The sequence below is a fragment of the Ascidia mentula genome, chromosome 1 (assembly GCF_947561715.1).
Source record: "Ascidia mentula chromosome 1, kaAscMent1.1, whole genome shotgun sequence".
Lineage (NCBI taxonomy): Eukaryota > Metazoa > Chordata > Ascidiacea > Phlebobranchia > Ascidiidae > Ascidia > Ascidia mentula.
In genome coordinates this window covers 11706499-11727001 of record NC_138566.1, presented here as the reverse complement: position 1 = coordinate 11727001, position 20503 = coordinate 11706499, and the positions used below count along the sequence as shown (strand labels likewise).

The following is a 20503-nucleotide window of genomic DNA, read 5'->3' as shown; positions in this document are numbered from 1 at the left end:
ATGCTGCTGGTAAATATTACTCGAAAATGCAATGGTTTCGATAGGATTTGTTCAATAAAACGCATCTAGCGCGGCGAAAAACTAAACGTGAAATTTTGTCAAAAAAAGAGTTACCGCTGTGTTACATGTTTATTGTAGAAGGACTACTTAAAAAATCCCTGGACCCCTACCTAAACCATAGAATTCTAAAACAATGAATGGAAACGCCGGAAAAAGCGCGTCGTCACGCATGAGTAACACTTTACGCGAAATGGAAAATGCAGTGGGTTGATAATAATGTATTAAAATCCAAACACAGCGATGCAGTGGGTTGAATGGGATTTTGGTGTTTTTTGGAGTCATAAAATTCTACCAAACAAAACAAAATTAAACCTTTTTTAAAGAAACGGGAAAATTGGTCCCCCGTCTTGTTTTTAGTATTCTATGCCTAAACTTATTTATTTTTTGCCAATCTTTACCGGCGGAATTGTGGCGTCAGGCCCATTGTTGACGCGAAGTCGAAACCATGGATATTCTGATTTTAATTCAAACAAGTGTAAAATAACTGTCTTAGTAAAAAACTGGCCGCAGTTTGCCACCCTGTATGTGTATTTGACGAAGTGGTATCAACACCTAACTGGTATACGTAAGAGTATTTTTTTAATTTGCATCAAATCAGAGACTACTATGACTACTCCGATCGAATCAAGTGTTGCTGTTGAAATGCCGTAAAAGGTGCGATAAAAGTTTTTGTTTGATGTCGGATTTTTTTTCGGCTGATCACAGGTTAATTTAAGTCTTAGTTTGTTTGCTGCGTAATCCTGTTTTAAAACTTATTGAATACATTTCTGCGTTGTGTTGTGCATCTTTACTTGTTATTTTTACGACCAACGCCAGTAAACGTTGTGTTTTGTACAAACTACAGAAAATCTGTATGCCAACGTTTTTGTTAACCGATGTCATTGACTGCACAAATAATTTCAAAGAGTTGATATCATGCACACAGTTCAAATTTTATCACCAGTCTGCGCAGAAAAAAATAATACATTAACATATATGAAAAACGTTTAGTGTATTTACCCCCATCCTCACAAAAAATGTTCGGTGAAAAAAATCCTCACCATAAATTGCAAACTTTACATTCTGGTGCATCATCCATAAATTTGTTAGTATATAATAGACATTGTTGTTGTAATGCACAATTCATAATAATTATCCATTAAAGTTTAGACCAGAAAGTGTTGTTTGAAATGCTCTGCTTCAGTTTCTGATTGTATCAATGGCTAAAAAACATGCATTTTGTCAATATCATGTAGTCCTTTAACATTGGTGTGTGTAATACATGGGCTACAACAATTGTCAGTCAGGGTATGGTGAGTTTGCGTCCCAAATCCTTTAATGTGTTACATTGGCTGTTAAGTAATTATCGCATAATATTAATACAAAATTATGTTTAGCATTATGTTGACTTAGTTGCATAAGTGTTAACCACGTTCCGAAACAGCATGGAATCTGAAATGATAGCTAGCTCAAACCAAAAGAATGGTTCGAAAAATTTACCGGAGGAAGCAAAACAAAACAAGGTGTTATATGGTTGTATATATATGTTTTTATGTTTCAGGGCAATTTTACGCAAGGAATATTGGAAATGTTAAAAATTATCCATCAATTTGTTACACTAAATATTTACACATGTATTTTTAAAGCCAACAGGTAAATCTCTAAATATGGCAATGCTGGGAAAAAACGATCTTTTGAGGTTACTGAGCATATTAGAAGGAGAATTGGAAGCAAGGGACATATACATAACCACACTACAGGTATTTATAAATACCTTGTGTTTGTACTTTTTAAATATACGTATATACTTAGTTCACATTTATTTATTGCAGGCTCAAGTCAACAAGGAAGCTCACGTCAAAGGGAATTATTTTTATCATAGCATCTCTGATCCATTTTTAGCCTTAATGCGAGATAATGAGGCAGTAAGTGGATCTGTTACTCCGTCCTGTGAAACTAATCAAAAACTATCAGACGAGGTAGGCATCAGATATTTGTTTCTGTGTTGGCAGTCATTGATGTTGTTACAAATTAATATCCAGATAAAAATTTCCCCCTTACCCCTTTTGGAAAAAGTGGTTAACAGATACAAAAAACAGCAAGAAAAAATCAAACAACATCTTGCATTAAGTGATGCTTACTACAACATGGTAAGGGTAAAATCTATTGTAAAGATTTTCCTGAAACTGTTTTGTTTGGCATAACAAATACTAATGAACACCAAGAAGAGAAAATTGTTTGCACTGAACAGGTGAATGATGAATTATTTGAGGAGAAGAAGCGTGGTGTTTCGTGTACTACAAAGAACGATACTCTTTCTGATGAGGTTGAAAAGGAAAAAGAAAAGTTAAGGACATCACTAAATATTGAAAGGTCAAGAACAAAGCGAATTGCACAGGAATATAACAAGTTACTTCAACTTATTGGAAAGGAACGAGTGAAATATAGAGTGGTATGCCTTGATGGTTTTTAGTTTATTAAAGTTTTTGTTTAAAATTTTTTTTTGCTTTTTTTAAAACCACATTACATTTATTGGTTGTTATTAAGTTGTTTCTTTTTCACAAATTAGTCTTTTTATAGATAATAACTATGTTGTTGAATGAGAGACAAAACATGAAAGATGAAAATAGTGAACCTGTAACTGACTCCAAACTAAATGCAAAAGTACAGGAAGTAAGTAAACAAACATTGGTTATAATTCCTTTTGTCCATGTCTAAAGTATTTTTCTATTCAAAAAGTTGACGATAAGAAATGGAGAATTAGAGAACTCTCTACTAAAATCCAAGGAAAATGAGGCTAGAATGACAAAGCAGGTGGAAAACTTGTTTCAGCAAGCAAAGATCTTGAAAATGAATTTGGATTTGAATGAAGTTGAATCCTGCAACTCTCAGGATCCTACACCTTATGAAACCCATAGTGAAACCAGCAATAATAATGAGCTGTATGAAACACCTTTAGTTGGATTGTCTGGTACCATAAGTACTGCAGACTGCCAGCACCAACCCACTGCAATTAAAAGATCGTCCAGTGTTATTGAGAAGAGATCTTCTCATTATAATTATGGACGAAGGTCATTGCAACAAGATTTAACTGCAGAAGCCAAACTTTATGATCAGAGTGTAACTTCACGAAAGTTTAAAATGCTGCCTACAATGACCACTATTGTTTCATCCCCTACTTCCGGTGCTGCTAACTTTGCACTAAACTCACCAAATCAACCACATCCGAGCACTCCATTTCCAGTTGAATCACATTCCACTGCTGAGGTAGATGCTGCTTCTCATTCTAGTCAATTTGAAGAGGCTAGGCAGATGTTTCAGCAAATTGCAAAGACATCTTCTGCACCAAGCGCACCAGTTTTAGCAAGAAGGCCTGGTTCTTTACCTCCAAAAAGGTAGAGGTCATTTGCATATGTAACATGAATTCAATCAGTAAGATTTATTGGAATCAAATAGATTTTGTTTTTAAATTGTGTTGTATTATAGTAATATTGTGTGTACACTGAGAACGTATAATTGTTTTAACTTTGTGTGACTTCAGATCTACAGGAATGAATACCCAAAAAGATGGGACAGAAACTCATTCCCTTAATGCTATTACAAGGAGTAAGTCGATTCCGAAAAGAATGGAACCTAATTCCTTGACAACAATCCAAACTCCAAAACCCCCTAAGGTTATCTTTTTGTTAAAATATGCTGTAGCTTCACAACTTTTGACATTTTGTTGATTTTGTCACACAGGGAATTGCAACCAATAATAGTGACAGCCATGTTGCCGAGCAATCAACAAAGATCAGACCTCCACCTCTGCCACCAAAAAAGGCCAATTTGTTAACAAAGCAATCAAGGTTGTTGTCTGAGTAAATTTGTACTTCTATCTATGCGTTCGATTTATCATTGTTATGCTTTTCAGTACTAAACTGCCAAGTGCAAAGTTGCAAGCTGACAGCAGGAAGCCAGGTTGGTATTTATCAAAGGTTACACATTTTATAAATGAAAAGTTTTACATTCAAAACTTTTAGGAATGCCAAATGCTGACAAAGGATCACGCCTGGCCACCCCAAAAATTTCTGCTTCCAAGTCTTCGGTTGGTTTAAATTTTTGTAGCAAAAGTTTTTTGACGATTATATTAAACAAAGCACAACTTTTGTTGTAGAATCACAACTATGCCCTTAGTAGGGTTGGGAGTGCAAGAAGACCAACTTCCCTGAATACAAACAATTCCAGTAACCGTAACAACAGGACATGTGAGTTGTGCATTCTTTAAACTATGATTGTTTTTAATCAACAACATCATTAAACTGTGCCATTATATGCAAAATATTCCATTTAACACAGTATGTTACACCTTTTTTTAAATGTTTACACACACAAGAATAAGACAATACGGGTCTCATTACCTTGGTGTTGGGTATTAGAGCATATATTGATGGATTGCCAATAATGTTCAATGGCAGAATTTTTTTGCAGCAGGAGCTGAAGAAACCACTTATTGTGTGCAACCTACTCCTCCAGGTAATTATATTAGTGTTATTTTTTGTTGCTTAAACAGAAAGAATGTTTACTCAACTTTTAATGCTTATCATAATGAATGACTAACCGTGTCACTTTCAACTGATAATGCCATAAACTCTTGCCTAAACATATTAAATAAATAAAACATGCCAATATTTTCAACAGTATTGTCAAAATAGTGAATGTGTTTATTATTTTTCAGTTTTGAAAGTATTAGTTTTACATTAATATTGTTTTCTGCAGGTTACAATGGCCGATTAAGTGCCCAGCAAAGATTATTTCCCTCTCAGGATGGGTTTGATGGCCAACTTCGATCTCCAATAACCAACACTGTCCCTAAATCACCTATTGGCTCCAATGCATTCACCTTTAAGTGACTTGCAGTTATTGTTTGTGGTGCATATTTATTATTTACATAATGCTTATGATTTTATCAGTGTGGCATATCTTCACAATATTTTTTTGCACAAACTTGGATCACCCATACAGGTGCTTGACATCATTTTCTACATATATCATTGTTACATTGTAGCTTACTGGTGAATAATATGTTTTTTTTTTGTCACTGTATCTGCTGTTTTTATAACCTTGTAATTTTGAAAAAAAAGGCTTTGTTGCTGTTTTATCTTTTTACCTATTTTTACATTGGTTGGCGATCACAACCAAATTGTGTATTGTTATGCAGTGTTCTGCCATGCACTGATTATCTATTTCATGTATGTCACTTGTATATAAGCTAACATTCCGGCAGTATGTTTGGGGTAAAGAAATTATTGTGTCCTGTAGCTTATTCTGCCAGCTCATGGTTTGCTGCTTCTCATCCTGCTCTGTTAGTTACATTAATTTCATCCATTTGCAATCATTCTAAATGCATTATAAGTGTACTCATGACACTTGATCATAATGCTGAACAATGTGCATCCAACCTCTAATCAGTGTTTAGTGTGTTTTCTTAATTTTGGCATGATGGTTGATGACCCATATATTTTATTATGTGTGTTCCTAATAAATACAGTCCACCTGACTACTAAACAAAAAGATGCAAATATTTTAGAAAAATTGGATTTAATACTGTTTGGCAGCAAAACCATTGGCATGATGAAAGTTTTTAGCGGAGACATGAAAAGCAATAATACTGCAATGAGGAAAACTTGACATAAATTTTTATTTTTTTTTCCACTCATTTAGATATTTTTCCATTTTCTGTCGTGACTCCAAACGACCAACATTTACAGTTGGTATTATTTTGTCAGGTTTGTGGGTTGTCACAAATTCTCTGAGCTCATCGAAGCTGCTATGCTCACTAGAAACACAACAAATAGTACAACATTTAAATCATATACATACTAAGGTTGATCCATTACCTGTATGGAATACCATATATTTGTATTTTATCACTACATGTGGGTTTTATATCTTCAAGGTTATTTGATCCATTGGCATGAGTCCAACCAGTTGGTTTAATGGCAAGAATTCGCACAAAGTTAGAACCAAATTTTTTTAGATGCTGTGACAGACTCTTCAAATACCAAAACATGTTTTGTGAGGGTAAACATATTTTTTAGAATTCAAGTATATTTAATGAACACTCCAAACAAAAACACTCTTGTGTACAACTGAACATTAGGCCTTAACAAGTGTAAATGTACCTTGGCATTTAGGTTTTTCATGGGCAGCACATGTAAAACAGTTTCCTTTCCTGATAATGTGAGCAAACTGTTTACCTCGGGACTATCCAAACAGTTCATTGTTCTGAACTTATCCCGAGTGACAAAAATTTTGCATTTTAAAACTTCTGCTATACCTAAAATACAAAACCAGGGTTAATCACTACAACTTAACAAACAAATTTATATGTTCAGTGTTTGAAAGTTACCAAAATTTAACACACACATTCACACAGGCACATCTTATTTCGCCAAAAAATTTAAAAACATACACAAAAAGATTTTTTCCTTTCCAATGCAGTATGTTCCAGTAACAAACAGAGTTTTAGGTTCCTGGCCAGCTGTTCTTTGTACAAGCATTTTGGTAAATTCTATTACTGTTTTCTGTGGTGGAAAGGCATAGCTGGGATCAAGATAAGTTGTGTCCAAATATAACGTGTTGATTTGTACACCTAAATTTTTTTTACAGAAACTGTTATTTACTTACTTTCACTACCGCTATTCATGATGCTATTGTGATAAAACCAACCTGAAATAAAAGGATTAGCACACAGATCTTTATCTGCCCTGAAGTCTCCACTGTGAAGAATAACCTGGCCACTCTTCAATTGAAATAACATTAAAACTGCACCTGCCATAAAAAAGTAAAGTTAGCAACACAAGATTTAAATATACCAAATTAATACTAACATGACATTACCTGGACAATGATTTGCTTCCAGGAAAATAACAAAATGTCCATTATTTTCTACTTTTTTATTCATTGGTAATCGGACAATTTTCTCAGGAGAAAGTTTTAGCTTTGTTTCTACCAGATTTCCTGTAATCTAAAAAGATACCAATACTTTGACCTGTTGGACAAATAACGTGATAAAACATACATTGCTACAGAAAACTTTTTGTTCCCATCGTTTGGTAAGGCCAATGTAATGATCATAGTGAAAATGGGATAAATAGTAAGTTTTGATTCCAGGAACATTTCCATAATTAAAAGCATCAACAGCAATTTGAGCATTTCCAATTTTTTTGTAAAAAGGACATTTACGCACAGGCTGAGATGCATACTCCTCTTTTGCAGTGTTTTTCATTTCAGGTTTATTTTTTGATGGCTTCATACCAAACAGCATTGAACCTATATCTCCTTGTTTTGATTTAATTTTTGTGGGATCTTTCTTCAATGCTTTTTGGACATAATGAACAGTGTTTCCCACTTTTGGGGATAAGCTAAAAGAATGTGTTGCATCAAGTGTGGTGAATGGTTCCTGTGTCTTTGGCATCTGCGTTGAGGTTGCACTGAATGAGTCCATGATTTGTTGTTCATTGTTGTCCATGAGTTTGGCTTGATGATCCAGGTCTGTTTCAGAATTACCAAAATCATTAGCTGAACGAACAATTTCTGCAGAGAATGCCTCTTGACTGTTATCACTGTTGTTTGAGTTCAAATTATTGAGTGAAAACTCTGCAACAATATCAGCTGTCGGTTCATGAGGAATAAACCCTGGGCCTTTCACATCAGTAGCTGGCCACTTTTCACTGTCATCAGTAGATAAGGAATCTGTCATCAGACCATTTACAACTGGGGCTTCAATACATCCTTTATGGCTTTTCTTCAAACCAATCCCCTTATTTTGCTTTGGTTGAGTTACACCAACAGTAGGTTTAGTTTCCATTTTGTCTGGTTTTCTTCTTTTGCAACCAGAAAAATTTCTTTGATCAGTAAACAAATTTGAACATTCAAAATCTTCCTCAGTGCTTGGAGATTCAGTCGCATTGGATTATTTTTCCAAAACAACAACTTCTGTATCATTGTTATTAGAGTATTTTTTGGCAAGTAAAGTATGGGAAAATCTTTCATAGTGGGACACCATGCAAGAATCACAATTCAATCCTTTCGGGCACTCTAAAAACAAATGTAATCATTGGAAAAACTGTACTATGATGTGCATTTTCTTTCTTTGATTTTAGAATTATAGTTTTATGTAGAAGTTTTTTTTTCTAATGACTGCAAAATGTTACTGGTTTTGATGACAAGGTTGCTGCAAATACCATCAGTAGTTTACCTTAAAATAATTTTGTCCAAATACCAAGTGGGCTTAAGCGCAAAGATACTTTATGTCATCAACTGTGAATAATGTTGACATGTGGCAAACAATTAAGTGTATACAATCTTCTACTATTGGATCCCTTTATTCCAAGTTGTTTGAAATAAATTATACCATGTGAATGTCAGATTGAAAAAGTTCAAAGTTTACAACTAGGTGTAAGTGATGATCAACGAACAAAATCAAATATTCATATTACTAGGACAACATTGTCATTCAGTATTAGGACAGTGTTTTGCACCACAGAATAAGGGCTAGAGCGTGCAAGAGCGTACGGAGATATGGTTAATTTTAAATTATTTTTGACAAGGTCTGAGATGTGGAAGTAAAGTTTTTGTCATTCGATTGGGTCACCATCCATGTTTATAGTTATGAAAAAGATATATCATATTCATACTGGAATATTAATACGGATTTTTTAAAAATTTCATGATCATTGGAAAGTTTTTGTTAACTGGTGATTTTTTTGTTAACTAGGATCCCGCTGGTAAATTGGGTTTGGTCTTTTGCAAATTTGTACTACCTGTTGCTATATCTTGTTGTTGCATACATACAAAGATACAACTTGTATTTATGGTTCCGACTTTATGTCACTGGGTCAATGGGTCTGACGTCACAATGCTACGGGTATAGATTGGCTGAAAATGTATTAGTTTAGAAAAGAGTTCTTTAATAAAATGTGTGTAGGGCAGCGGTAAATCCTTTTGTGGTTTAAGCAAGGCAAAAATTGTTGTGGAAATAAGTACCAAGCATCAAAAAAATAAAAGTTTTCGACAGGGCGAAGAAAAGCGCATCGTACAGCACAAAAAAACATAGATAAGCTTCATTGTCCGTCTGCTGTCAGTTTCCATGCAGTCAAGACTTATTTGCCATAAAAACCCACACAACATCCAAATTGCAGCCAGACACGCTAGTTTCCATCAGGCTAATTCCTGACGTTTTTTCCCCTCAACGTAATTTTCGTTTTTGGTGCTTCGTATACACTTATATTTCCAGACAATTTCTGCTTGCCTAAACGTAAAATTTGCCCCACAAAACGATTTACTGCTGCTCAAGCATTTTTTAAAAGAACTCCTATTCAAACCGATACATTTTCAGCCAATGTTTACCTGCATCATTGTGACGTCACCCCCTTTGATGACGGGGAGTCGGAACCTAACGTTAGCATGCGTAATGCGTATTTTCGCATACTTCGAATATGTACCTTTTTGAGGCTTTTTCCTTCTGAAGCACACTTCTAAGTGTAAATTAAACGTAAGTACATGGAGTAGTTTCAAAGGCATTTGGCAATATGGACAAACAGCAGAGGCAGAAACCTCCATGACCAAACAACGATATTCTTGTAAACAAAATAGGGGATTTCCAAACATGTCCTGGTAAATCTATTGTAAAGTTTGTCACCAATAGGATTTCTATGTCCAAGGTTTGCATGCTTTCGTTGTAAAACCGTAAAATCAAGAAAATTCTATATCATTGATGTCCTGTTTTTAGATTCTCGCGCATCGCAACCAAGTAATGTCACGTTACTCCATACGCTATCATGTGCACCATCTTCAAAATTCCAGATAGAGACACTTGTTGCCATTTCCCCCCGGACGCTGATTTTAATACCAAACTCTGGTTCGGCAAAAATCAGGACTAATATGCATAGCGCTGTGCCACCAGATTAATATATTGTAGGGGTTTAATCTGTTCCCATACCATTTTACTTCCCGTATTGGTTGTTTATTTCTCGTGTTTTCATGCAAAATACAATGATTTGCTGTTGACCTATTTGCAAAGAACTGCAGATTTGAGAGAGGTATTTGTCTTGGGAACAAAAACGTAACCATTTTTGTCAATGTGCCGATTTTAGAGACACAAAACACGTCGTTTACCGAACAAACAATATAAAAATGGAAAATGCTTCTACACCGGGACACAGCCAGGTCGCAAATACTGATCCATATTTTAGTCTATGTTACAAAAATTTATATGTGGATCGGTTTTTGCTACCTGGCTGTGTCCCGGTGTTAAAGCATTTTCTATAAAAATCAGGAACGGTTTTTGAAAAAACTACTGATGCGTGACTGTGCTGTTTCCATGCTGCCAAACAAAATCAACCGTGACGTCATGCTTAACGACCGTTTGATAGCAAAACATCCAAATCTACACAGTACTGGATTTATAATTTATTTGCATATATTAATGAAATAACAACTGATTTAATTACTTTCATCTTGTTGGATTATTTTCGTGCAACTGAAGAAAATTTCAGGTTGAAAGTCAATGCAATTTCCGAAAAATGTCAGGTTGTTGCTCGTCCAACAGCTAGGTTTCCTTATTCCAGTGCGGTAGAGATCATTTTTCTATTTTGTTCAACGCTGCGGCTGCACGAGAATAGTTTTGTTTTCCTTTCTAATGTTTCACTGTAAACATGTTGCAGTTCAAGGAGCTTTTGGAAATTTGCGTTGTTGCTCTCAATAACTTTAACAACGAAAATCAGAGTGTTGAGGAATACATCAAAGCGTTTCTCAAACATCAACAGGTGTCCTTTTGCATTGTCACTGCATGTTTTAAATTGTTGGCTTTTTTGAGCATATAGGATATCCAATGTTTACTAAATAATTCGTTTTAACAGAATTTGGATGACGGAGATCACATATTTCTTGTTGAAGTCTTTTCAGGCTGTGTCCAATTCAACAAACTCCTAGGTGTAGTCATTGATGGATTTTATGTTTCTGATGGTGAGTTTGTGAGAGTCACTTTTATTGTTTTTAATTTAAAATTATTTTTTTAGGAAAAAACTCACTGCGATCAGATGCTGGTTTATATTCAGTTTTATGCTACTTATTGATATTCAGACTTGATGAATTGGGAATTGGTCATTTCAGGAAGTTTGTAAACACACAGAATGTCAACAAAATGTTTAAGTTAGTTAAAAAAAAATTGTCCATTTTTTTACCACTTAGTAATGAAGGAAAGTATGTAGCCAGTTTTATTATTTATCTTTAGATTTCTAAAGTTTTTTTTGGATGACAAAAACTTGAAGTCGTGGATTCATGATGAATGGTGCAAACAATATGACTCAATATTTGTGGAACAAGAAATCATGAAAAATATCAGCAAGCAAGTACCAAGTTTAAGATAAATTGTATTTAAAAAAATTATTAGCATTTTTTTTACAATTAAACCATATTACAGCAAGCTTCAAAAGAATTCAACTAGTATAAATATTTTTAAGAACTGATATTCAAGCAAAATTTTTATTTAGCTGATGTTTCACCTATGTACAGTGTGACTTCTTCAGGTTTATAAACTGAACAAAAAAAATATTTTTTCAATTTTCTATACTTCTATACTTGGTTAAAGCAAAATGACCAGCTCAAAAACAATGCAATGATTCCCTTTAAAGTTGTCCTTTTAAAACATTTAACAGCTTCCTATGTAATATGTAATAAATGTAATAAATTATATTTTACAGGTGGAAACCTGAATTGGACAATATTCTCACATATTTGGAAGACACAATAAACAACAAAATATCTACCAAGCAACGTCCTAAAACTCCCACGGCCCCCAAGCCATTTAGGCTTACTAAACCTAAGCCAAGATCAATTCCACTTCCTGAAAAAATCCATAGTTTAAAAAAGAGCAAGCCTGTGCCATTGCACATTTATAGGTATAATTTTTTTTCTCTGGTTGGAATTTTACACAATAATTATTGACAAAGTATATAGATAATAAAAGTATTATTTTGGTACTTGGATTTAACTTGCCTTCCTTTCAAGAAAGAGCAATAAAATAGCCATATCAATAATTAAAAGAATTTTGTGATAATATTTTAATAGAGAACCAAAAGAGGCAACCACCATTCAGTCCTTGAAAGAAAAAAACAAAATTAAAGGTACTGAAAAACTTCTTGAAGCAAATGAATATCAGTTTCAGTGTGCAAATCCAGAAAAGACATTAAAGACCAAGGTGTGTGATTGCTACATTAACTTAGTTTCATATTTGTCACTAGTATCAGTAATCTTTCATTAGATCAATTTAATTATGTTTTACTGGAAAGTGATATGTTACATTTTTATCATGATTGGATTAAAGCAAGGTTTCTTTGCTTCAAATATCATAAACACTGGTATTTTTAATTAGGCAATTGTCCAACAAATTATTGAAGATGAAGAAAAGAAATTAAGTTTTAACAAAAACCATGCAAGGCCCATCCCAAATGCAGTTGTGAGTACATTGTTGGTACATTTTACATTTCAAACCATTTCATATACTAATGTTTGTTAAATTTTTAAGATTGAAAACCAACCAATCAAAATGAATGCTGCAGCAATCCTCAGGGAAGGGTCTTTGTTTCAAAAAAAGGAAAAGGAAGAGTTGGAAATGTAAAATCTGCTTTGCTTTGCAAACACACGTTTACACTAAAAGTCAATGATTTTTTTTAAAAAATTGGAAAGAGTTATTTTCTTTTTTTTTCACTAGAAAAAATCTGATTTAAAAAATATTGTTTAAAAAATTTATTTTCCCAAATAAGTTGCTGACCATGTTTCAGGCTAGAGAAACTACTGCATGGTGCCAAAGATGCTACTGAATTTATGGACTGGCAAAAAAGTATGCAGCAAAAAGACAAAGACACACAGCTTGCTGAAATGGAACACAGGAAAGTACAAGGAAAGATAAGTCATGAGGAAGCAATCCTTGCCAGACAAAATCAAGTCAAATTTAACCAAGAAAAGGTGTCTGTTTGCATTTGCTGTGATTTGCTAAACTTCTGCGACTGTCTTCAACCAAACAATTTTTTTTTTATTTTAGGTATCCAAACTAAAGTTGGAGACAGCAGAAATGATGCAAGAATATCTAACACTGAGATTAGATGAGGAAAAACAAATGAGACAATTGGTTGAACAGATCATACAGGGCCACCATAATGCTCATGAAGCAAAGATCAAGCTTCAACAATACAAACGCAAAATTGGTAAAACTTATCGATTGATACTTGTTTGAGTTTAAATAGAAAATTTTTCACTAATATGTGAACTTGTTTGAAAACAGTACAAGAAGTAAATGCCGAAAGCCGTGAAATGATGAAAAGAGCATTAGAAGATGCTGAGGTTGAAATGAGGAGAAAAACACAACTTATTCAACAGATTCGAGCCATGGAGTCAATTCCAAGTATCAGGTACTTAAGCTAAAAAACGTTGTACATTAATTGAGATTAGCCCCACGGCATATACGTTCCACATACTTTTTCTGGTGAAGTTGAACACGAGGACAATTTACCAGGAAAAACCTTATCAATTAAAATTAGTATTATACTTATATATATATAATATATATTTACTGTTTGCAGACAAAAACTTGTGGATCTTACGTCAACAGCTGGGCACGCATTGCTATCCGAAATGTCTATTGCTGAGTTACGGGAAAGACTTAGTTTACTGCGGGAAGCCGAAAAACATGAAGAGGAACAACGTCGTGACGCAATACTGAAAGAGAAGCAGAGCAAAAACGATAAACTAATGGAGACTTTGGCGCGAATTTCTACTCACAGAAACGAATTAAGCAAAGCTGCTGGTCTACGGTAGTTTTTTTGGTCACAAATATAACGGTTATGAATTTACATGTGGTTGTTTTCGTCTTAGTGTGGAAGAACAACAGAAAGCTACCAAAGAGCAACAGGAAAAAATCCGCCAAGACACAACTCTGCTCCAACTTCAAGACCAACTGCAGCAGAAAAAGGAGGAAAGAATGCGGCGAGCGAAGGAAATGGCGGTAAAACCTAACGCTAAATCAGCAGCTCGTACAAGAAGCTTGATCCGGTAAGTTGTCTGCTTGAGTCCGGTTGGGTAACAGACGACCATCCGTGTAGGATGAGGGAAACTCAGTTGTTTTGTTTGAATGCAGAGAGAAGAAAGATCTGGAAAAAACTCGATGGCGACAACTTGAGATGGGTCAACAGCGCATGGCTGAAATGCGAGCGAAATCTGCTGTTAAAACTTCGTCGAAACAACTCGTCACCTACTAAAGCCTTGATTTTCTTTTCCTTTTACGTTTTTCGCAAATAAATTCTCCAAAGAATAAAGCTAAAGACTTACTGCAGGAAAGAGCTACTGGAAAGATATCAATTTGCGTTAAAATAGTTGGTTTCATTTTTGACATTCCAAAAATTCACAACACCACATGTTTTATCAGCTTGACACATAAATGCTTCTTCTTTAAAGTTGTTGCTGATTGGTAACGACATATTTATTTTCTGTATGTAATATAACCCCATCAGCTCCCGGATGCTTCAGTAGTAGTAATGCTGATCGCCACGCTGGAGGAAAAAGGATATTATTCAGGCAAATATTTCCACTACATGTTAATCTGACTCAGAATATTTCCTTTTTGATGGCAACTTGTTAGCTCTAAGTTTAAAACGTTTCACTGAATCGCCAACTTTCGAGGATTGAAATTTTTTTTACGGCAAACGTATAAAACAAAAATTTATGATCAATGGAATAATAAAAATCATTGATAAGTGAGTTTCCTGATTAGTGAAACTGGCCTTTTTCTTGTTGTTTCCAGCGCCGACCACGAATATTTGTCTATCGCCGCTGCAGAAGAAATGAGAGGATAAGTTGTACTAAGGCGTCTTTTGGTCCTAATACCATGAAAGCAAACAAATCAGTGAAGCTAATTAGAAACGCCTAAAAACAGTATAAAATAAATGAGATCCACTGTCGGACTGATTATAAACAGAAATATTTTACATCCAATATCGGCTACGTAAATAGAAAGTGTTGTAAATTTTCGGTTTCACGTTTATTTACTTTTTGTTTCATTTTTTCGAAGTAAAAACAAACATTTTTTGTGAGGCTCTTTGCAAAACGAAGAAAAGTTTTCATAAAAACAATGACCTGCAAAAGGTCTCTATGGCGAAAAGATCAAAAGTTACAGATATGAGTAAATGCAAGTGGAAAACAAAGTTTCAATACGTTACACTTTTTTTATGCAATGAAGTTGTCAGTAGTAAAAATTGCTTGAAAACGAACTAATTCGCTTCTGTAACGTACTTTGCACAAGCTCGAGCGCCCCAGGCAATGAAGTTCAAGAGACTTACATCATTATGTGGGTTGAAGTGATGTAAAGGCGCATTCTTGCTTCAGGATATCAGAAACTGCAGCATGAGGAAAAATATTCCTTATATAGTCGGGATCGCTGTGTAGTTCTACTATACCCATTCGAGCTTCAAAAACAAACATAATGATCACAACAAATTTGCCGCAGCAAATCTAACAACAGCCTCCACGTTTGGAACTTATTTGACGGATTATATTTTGTTGTTAAATCCTCTTACTTGCCCCAATACTCATACTTTCGGTTAGTGCATTTAGTATTAAAGTACTCGGTTACCTCGGTTTCGGTAAATCTGGACATCCGCCTTTCGGGCGAAATTGGAGGGACAAGTGAAGTTCAATCTTCTTGTAATCTAAAACTTTTTTCACGTTTCGTACAATAATCTGGATTTTTGCCAATTCAGATCAAAATTTCTCTTTTTACAAATCATAATCCAGATTTGGGTGGATTTTCAGCCGTACATTTGTGAACAACATCCGCACATTTCAGTTACATCTTTATTCATGACAACTACCTCACAGTTTTTTAATTACTGTCCTTTGCTCCACATTCCACAAAATTGTAACATCGTAATCAACAAAGTAACTTGTCATACGCAATAATTTTGTGTCGTTTATTTTAACATCTTTTTAAAAACTAATCATGGCTATCAGACTGAGAAAAACCGAGGTACAAGTCGTGGGCCAAAAAATTTAATTGCGGGCCACAAATGGAGCATTAAACGTTTTTTTTAAATCATAGATTTTTATTACCGCCCTTCTCACCAATTTACCAATCATTCAATTTTTCAGAAAACGTCGGTGGAAAAAGGTCCACTGTTGCTACTTTTCCCCCCAGATATTATTGAGATTCAACATCTCCAATGATTGTTTGCTTTATTTACTCGATTCTATTTCTGTTCAGTGCCTCCGTTCAGTTTCCAATTTGTCGTGAAGCCTGTGAGTGCATCAGAGGCTCTTTGTTTTCAGTGGTTGGTTTATTTAGTTGTTTATAGTGGGTTTGTGTGTGTACTTGGTCCCTGTCCTACTTATATAGAGTGGAACTTGACACAAGCCAAGGTGTCGTAGTGTCTGTTTTTACAATTACGTCACATGACGAATATTATCCATTCGGGGTGTTAAGTATCAGTCCATGATACTGCATAAATTGCTTTTCTGCTGCTTTACTTGTGTTTGCAAGCTAGTGTTTTGTTATTCGACATCATAAGATTAGATTATCATAAACGAAATATTTCCAAGTTTTCCCTGTGTTTAGTCGAAATAAACAATAATGGGATTGGGCTGTATTTAGTTAAAAGCCCAATTTGGGGTGGATTTTGACCATTTCTTGTCCTACATAACACCACATAGCAGAGTTCCTACAGACTTTCAAAACCAAGGTCACAAAGTATAAAGCATCAACTAACAACAAAAATAAGTATAAAGGATTCCATTCATCTTGTCTTACAACTGAAAGATAGGGACTATTTGCATACTTGTGTAACGAACATTAGAGAATTTAGTTCGATACGGTGTACTTACTTTATTGCGTATGCACGGTGTATTCTGGTATCAATGCACATCCAGAACATCAATAAAAAACAAAATAACAGCAAAATTACTTTTACAACGTGGTTTATGAGTAAAAGTAATGGCCAAATGTCACTTAAAGCGCTTTATAGGGGATTTTGAAAGTCCATGTGCAAAATGAGCATTCATGTTCACAGACACACCCAATGGACGTTTTCCGATAAATTGCCAAACTCGACGAGCAATCGCATCGTTTTCTGTTTGTTGTCGTCGGAGTTTTAGCTGCATGCGATATTGGCTCTCTTGCGGCTGATCCGTGTGATTAACGATCGTACGGGATACAACTTTCTTTGTGTTGAGTTTACGCCTCCCGTAACTCGATAAAGCTCTGTTAGGATTTATACCGGCCTTAGGCTGATTGGATCCGGTTGTTTGTTGTCCGAGAGCGGTAGGTGAGTTTAGAGCTATAAGCAGAGGCAAAAAAAATAATCTTTGTGATTGCGACAAAAAATAAAACAGGAAGGTATTCCTATAAATTGAAGACAGGAGGTTCAAAATAATTTGTGAACCATTGCATCCAACCCTCAACAAATTTTGATGCCCACAAAGGTGATGAAGTGATTACAATTTACAAAAGTTAAATTCAAGAGCAGAGATGAACTCGTATAAAAGATACACGTCGCAATGACACGAAATCTCAACTATACGCGCGTTTAAGAAAAGTAAAAATAAATTTCATTGACAAACTTCTATATGGTCCACCGCTAAGTGGACTTTCGTCAAAATCATAAACGTGCGGGGATATGTGAACAATAGAGCCTAATAATGTGCCAATGATTTTTATATAGCTAGCTGCAGACAGGGCCACTGTTTCGACCTAATAGGTTTCATCAGTGGAGCTTTCGAGTGACTTACAACTATATTACCAGCTAAATAGCTAAGCAAGACTTTGTCCGTGCCTTAAAAAAAATGTGTACTCAATAGAGTCAATAATCTTTTTATGGGGATATTTATGAGTTTCGAAATGACTTCTTTGATCTATATATGGTATCCCGCAATTTACCTGATTGCTGATAACGATGATGGGTGGGATTACGAACAAAACCAAATGCAGTTGTAGGACGATGTTTGCGGCTGATTTCATGCCGAGACAAGTGGCGACTAGGTGACGCTGTTGTGATGGGCCGAAAATTAAATCTATCAACACATTCAGGTAATACAAGTTATCTGATACGATGCGTTCTATAACATCTAACGGCAAGTTAAAATGCCTTCGGCAAAATTGTCTAAATGTCAAGGCCTGGGCTATAGTTAATAAATTCAGAAGAAGCCGTCGTAAGGTATTCAAGTTATACTGACCCGACGTCGGTTGATCCTGGTTCCAATCTCTGAGAAATCTCTTTTCGGAAAAACTCCTGATCCTTCATACATTGCGTTGAAGAGGTTCGTGGGATTTCTACGCTTCTTGGTTGCTTATACTGCGATCCTGAGTTTTCACTTCCTTTGTATTCGTGTAAACCTCGTTTGTGGCAAATAACCAGTGCATGCGGTCCGTACATGGTCAGATGATTTTGCTGAGTAAACTGTAAATCGGCAGTCTTTTTCCGTTGTGCATCGACGTGTAATACGAAAGCCGGGTTATACTTATCCTGTTGTGACAAATCACTCCTTTGCAATCCCAAACCTTCGCTTTCCACTCGAAACGTTGGATTTTCTCTCTCGAGGGTAACTTGGGAAATCATTGTGTTCCAAGCCATGTTTATACTGACTTCTTTGTTGGCACGCGGATCCGTTTGCTTACCACGACTGTCAATACCACTTGATGTCTTAGGTTTTATTGGCGCTGACGCAGAGTGGCAACGATTTTCGTTCAGCCATTGAGGCTGGTCTGGATTATCGTCAACCGTTTCGTCGTCAGAACTAGCTGAAGAAAAGGAATCCAGATCTTCACTAAACACAGAGCTGTTACTTGCGTCATCACGATGATGACGATTCTTTGTTTGTGTCGGTATTTGTGCTGAAGCATTCTTGTTTTTTTTGAAGACATTTTTGGTGAACAACTTCACTGTGAACAAAAGGACCAGCTCGATCAAAAACGGATTTATGTGAATGTCGTTTCAACAAACTTTTAACTAATGCTACCAACAAACGGCGATTAAAAATGAAATCTCGCTTTACGTTACAAAACCACGACGTAATTGATTTGTAATTTGGCTTAATCCGAGAAAAAAGAGTGCATAAAAGCTTGCGATTTCTTTAGCTATAAAATTTCATTTCATTACTTACCGACGGCATCAACATCCCGATGAAATAGTCTTTCTTCCGTTTTCATTTGAAAGCTGTCATCTCTGCTTTTACTAATTTCATTTCGTAGTTGCATTTGCGATCGTTTTAACTGACATAGTACTCTTTGTCTTCGATGACGTATTGCCTTTAGTTCCGAGCACAGCAGTTTTTCGATGCCAATGTTAATTCTGAGTGCACGATCAAAATTTTTCGTGCCAGTCGCCATTTTAGAGAGCGCAAATCACAAATATTGCTAAAATGGCTGAGAATAGTCTGGTCCGCGAGCTGATATATGCAGCCGGAAAGCGATTAATCTCAAAAAGTTACCCACGGATAGAATCAACAACTGTCTTTGTCCGCGCGAATTTATGAAAACATCCTTACTCACTGGACAAAAGCGCCACGCTTCACTGTATCACCACTGAAAAAAACATTAGTCCTTTGTGGCAGGTTTTCCAGCACATACATTTAGCATTGAAGTTGGCAATTAAGATTTCGGTTAAAACTATTTTGCACACAAGTTACAAACACAAGTTGGCGTGGGATCTATCGGTATATTTTGAACAAAATTTTGTTTAGTTATGGGGTTTTGTTTTGGTTGACGGCAAACACTTGTTATTGATTGAAGTTTAATAAGTTGGTGGACAAGTAGGTTAAAAAACGTATTAATAAACTTTGTATATACCTCGTGACAAATTTACGTTAAATATGCTTTCTAGATATTTGCTGGGCCTTTAGGCATTGTGTATGATTCACGACGTCTTACTTCCACCGCAGATCGTAGATTTTTATCAGCTCGACACTTAAGTCTTTCCTCTTTATAGTATAACGTGACAGCAATGCTGTTACTGAATTGTGAGGTCTTGCCGTTTTTCTATACGTAGGAACGGGCGCAAAGCCCCCCGGCTGCGTGGGTTACGTGATTGCTGTCCGCCTCGTTTGTAAGAACGACATCATTCAGGTTTTATTTGGAGATTATTCGGTGAAGTATTTCCACCGCTCCGTCTGACGCAGAACCTATTTCCTACGGCACTACACTAACCTTTTTCAACTCGAAGCTATAAACTGACACATATATAAGATTTCCGACCATTCGTGTCGAATCGTCTGCTGGTCAAGATGGAAATTCACCAAAAGCCTATGATACTTCTACGACAAACATATAAAAACTTACCATTATGACCGATGCAATAAACTATGTTAAAGGATACAAAAAATAAAGCCTAAAAACCAAAATGCATCTTTTTGTTCAAATACCTTAAAAGATTAGTGTTGT

General features: G+C 35.4%; 4 protein-coding genes across 6 annotated transcripts; 2 read left to right on the top strand and 2 right to left on the bottom strand.

The window, feature by feature from the left end:
• The first annotated feature begins 661 nt into the window (after nt 1–661).
• Nucleotides 662–5580, top strand: LOC145887719 (uncharacterized). 3 transcript variants are annotated; one of them, XM_082978910.1, is made up of 15 exons: nt 662–714; nt 1437–1562; nt 1686–1799; nt 1872–2018; nt 2082–2189; nt 2291–2491; nt 2620–2712; nt 2779–3434; nt 3581–3713; nt 3781–3887; nt 3953–3999; nt 4062–4126; nt 4196–4286; nt 4510–4554; nt 4798–5580. In XM_082978910.1, exons 2-15 carry the CDS (start codon nt 1485–1487, stop codon nt 4929–4931), a joined length of 2019 nt encoding a protein of 672 aa, XP_082835036.1. In that variant the 5' UTR covers nt 662–714; nt 1437–1484; the 3' UTR covers nt 4932–5580. The 3 variants fall into 3 exon arrangements, with proteins under 3 accessions (XP_082835036.1, XP_082835037.1, XP_082835039.1); XM_082978911.1 differs by having other exon boundaries at nt 689–1562; nt 4513–4554; nt 4798–4892; XM_082978913.1 differs by lacking the exon at nt 4798–5580 and having other exon boundaries at nt 689–1562; nt 4497–4554.
• Nucleotides 5581–5636: 56 nt separating this feature from the next.
• LOC145903602 (uncharacterized) lies at nt 5637–9658 on the bottom strand. The gene is given in 8 exon segments (XM_082991699.1): nt 5637–5857; nt 5919–6073; nt 6204–6358; nt 6494–6673; nt 6751–6852; nt 6922–7048; nt 7103–8121; nt 9528–9658. Coding segments are annotated over 8 exon segments (1995 nt in total). The 5' UTR covers nt 9646–9658; the 3' UTR covers nt 5637–5718.
• A 1039-nt stretch (nt 9659–10697) lies between these two features.
• LOC145901720 (cilia- and flagella-associated protein 99-like) lies at nt 10698–14396 on the top strand. Its single transcript, XM_082989488.1, has 14 exons — nt 10698–10850; nt 10944–11049; nt 11103–11235; nt 11318–11431; nt 11787–11984; nt 12154–12283; nt 12458–12541; nt 12611–12699; nt 12867–13050; nt 13127–13289; nt 13367–13493; nt 13665–13895; nt 13957–14133; nt 14219–14396. Exons 1-14 carry the CDS (start codon nt 10740–10742, stop codon nt 14337–14339), a joined length of 1968 nt encoding a protein of 655 aa, XP_082845614.1. The 5' UTR covers nt 10698–10739; the 3' UTR covers nt 14340–14396.
• A 2549-nt stretch (nt 14397–16945) lies between these two features.
• On the bottom strand, nt 16946–19450 carry LOC145910064 (uncharacterized). Its single transcript, XM_082997144.1, has 4 exons — nt 19228–19450; nt 18301–19006; nt 18005–18138; nt 16946–17405 (listed from the first exon to the last, which is right to left on the bottom strand). Exons 1-4 carry the CDS (start codon nt 19319–19321, stop codon nt 17074–17076), a joined length of 1266 nt encoding a protein of 421 aa, XP_082853270.1. The 5' UTR covers nt 19322–19450; the 3' UTR covers nt 16946–17073.
• Nucleotides 19451–20503: the final 1053 nt, after the last annotated feature.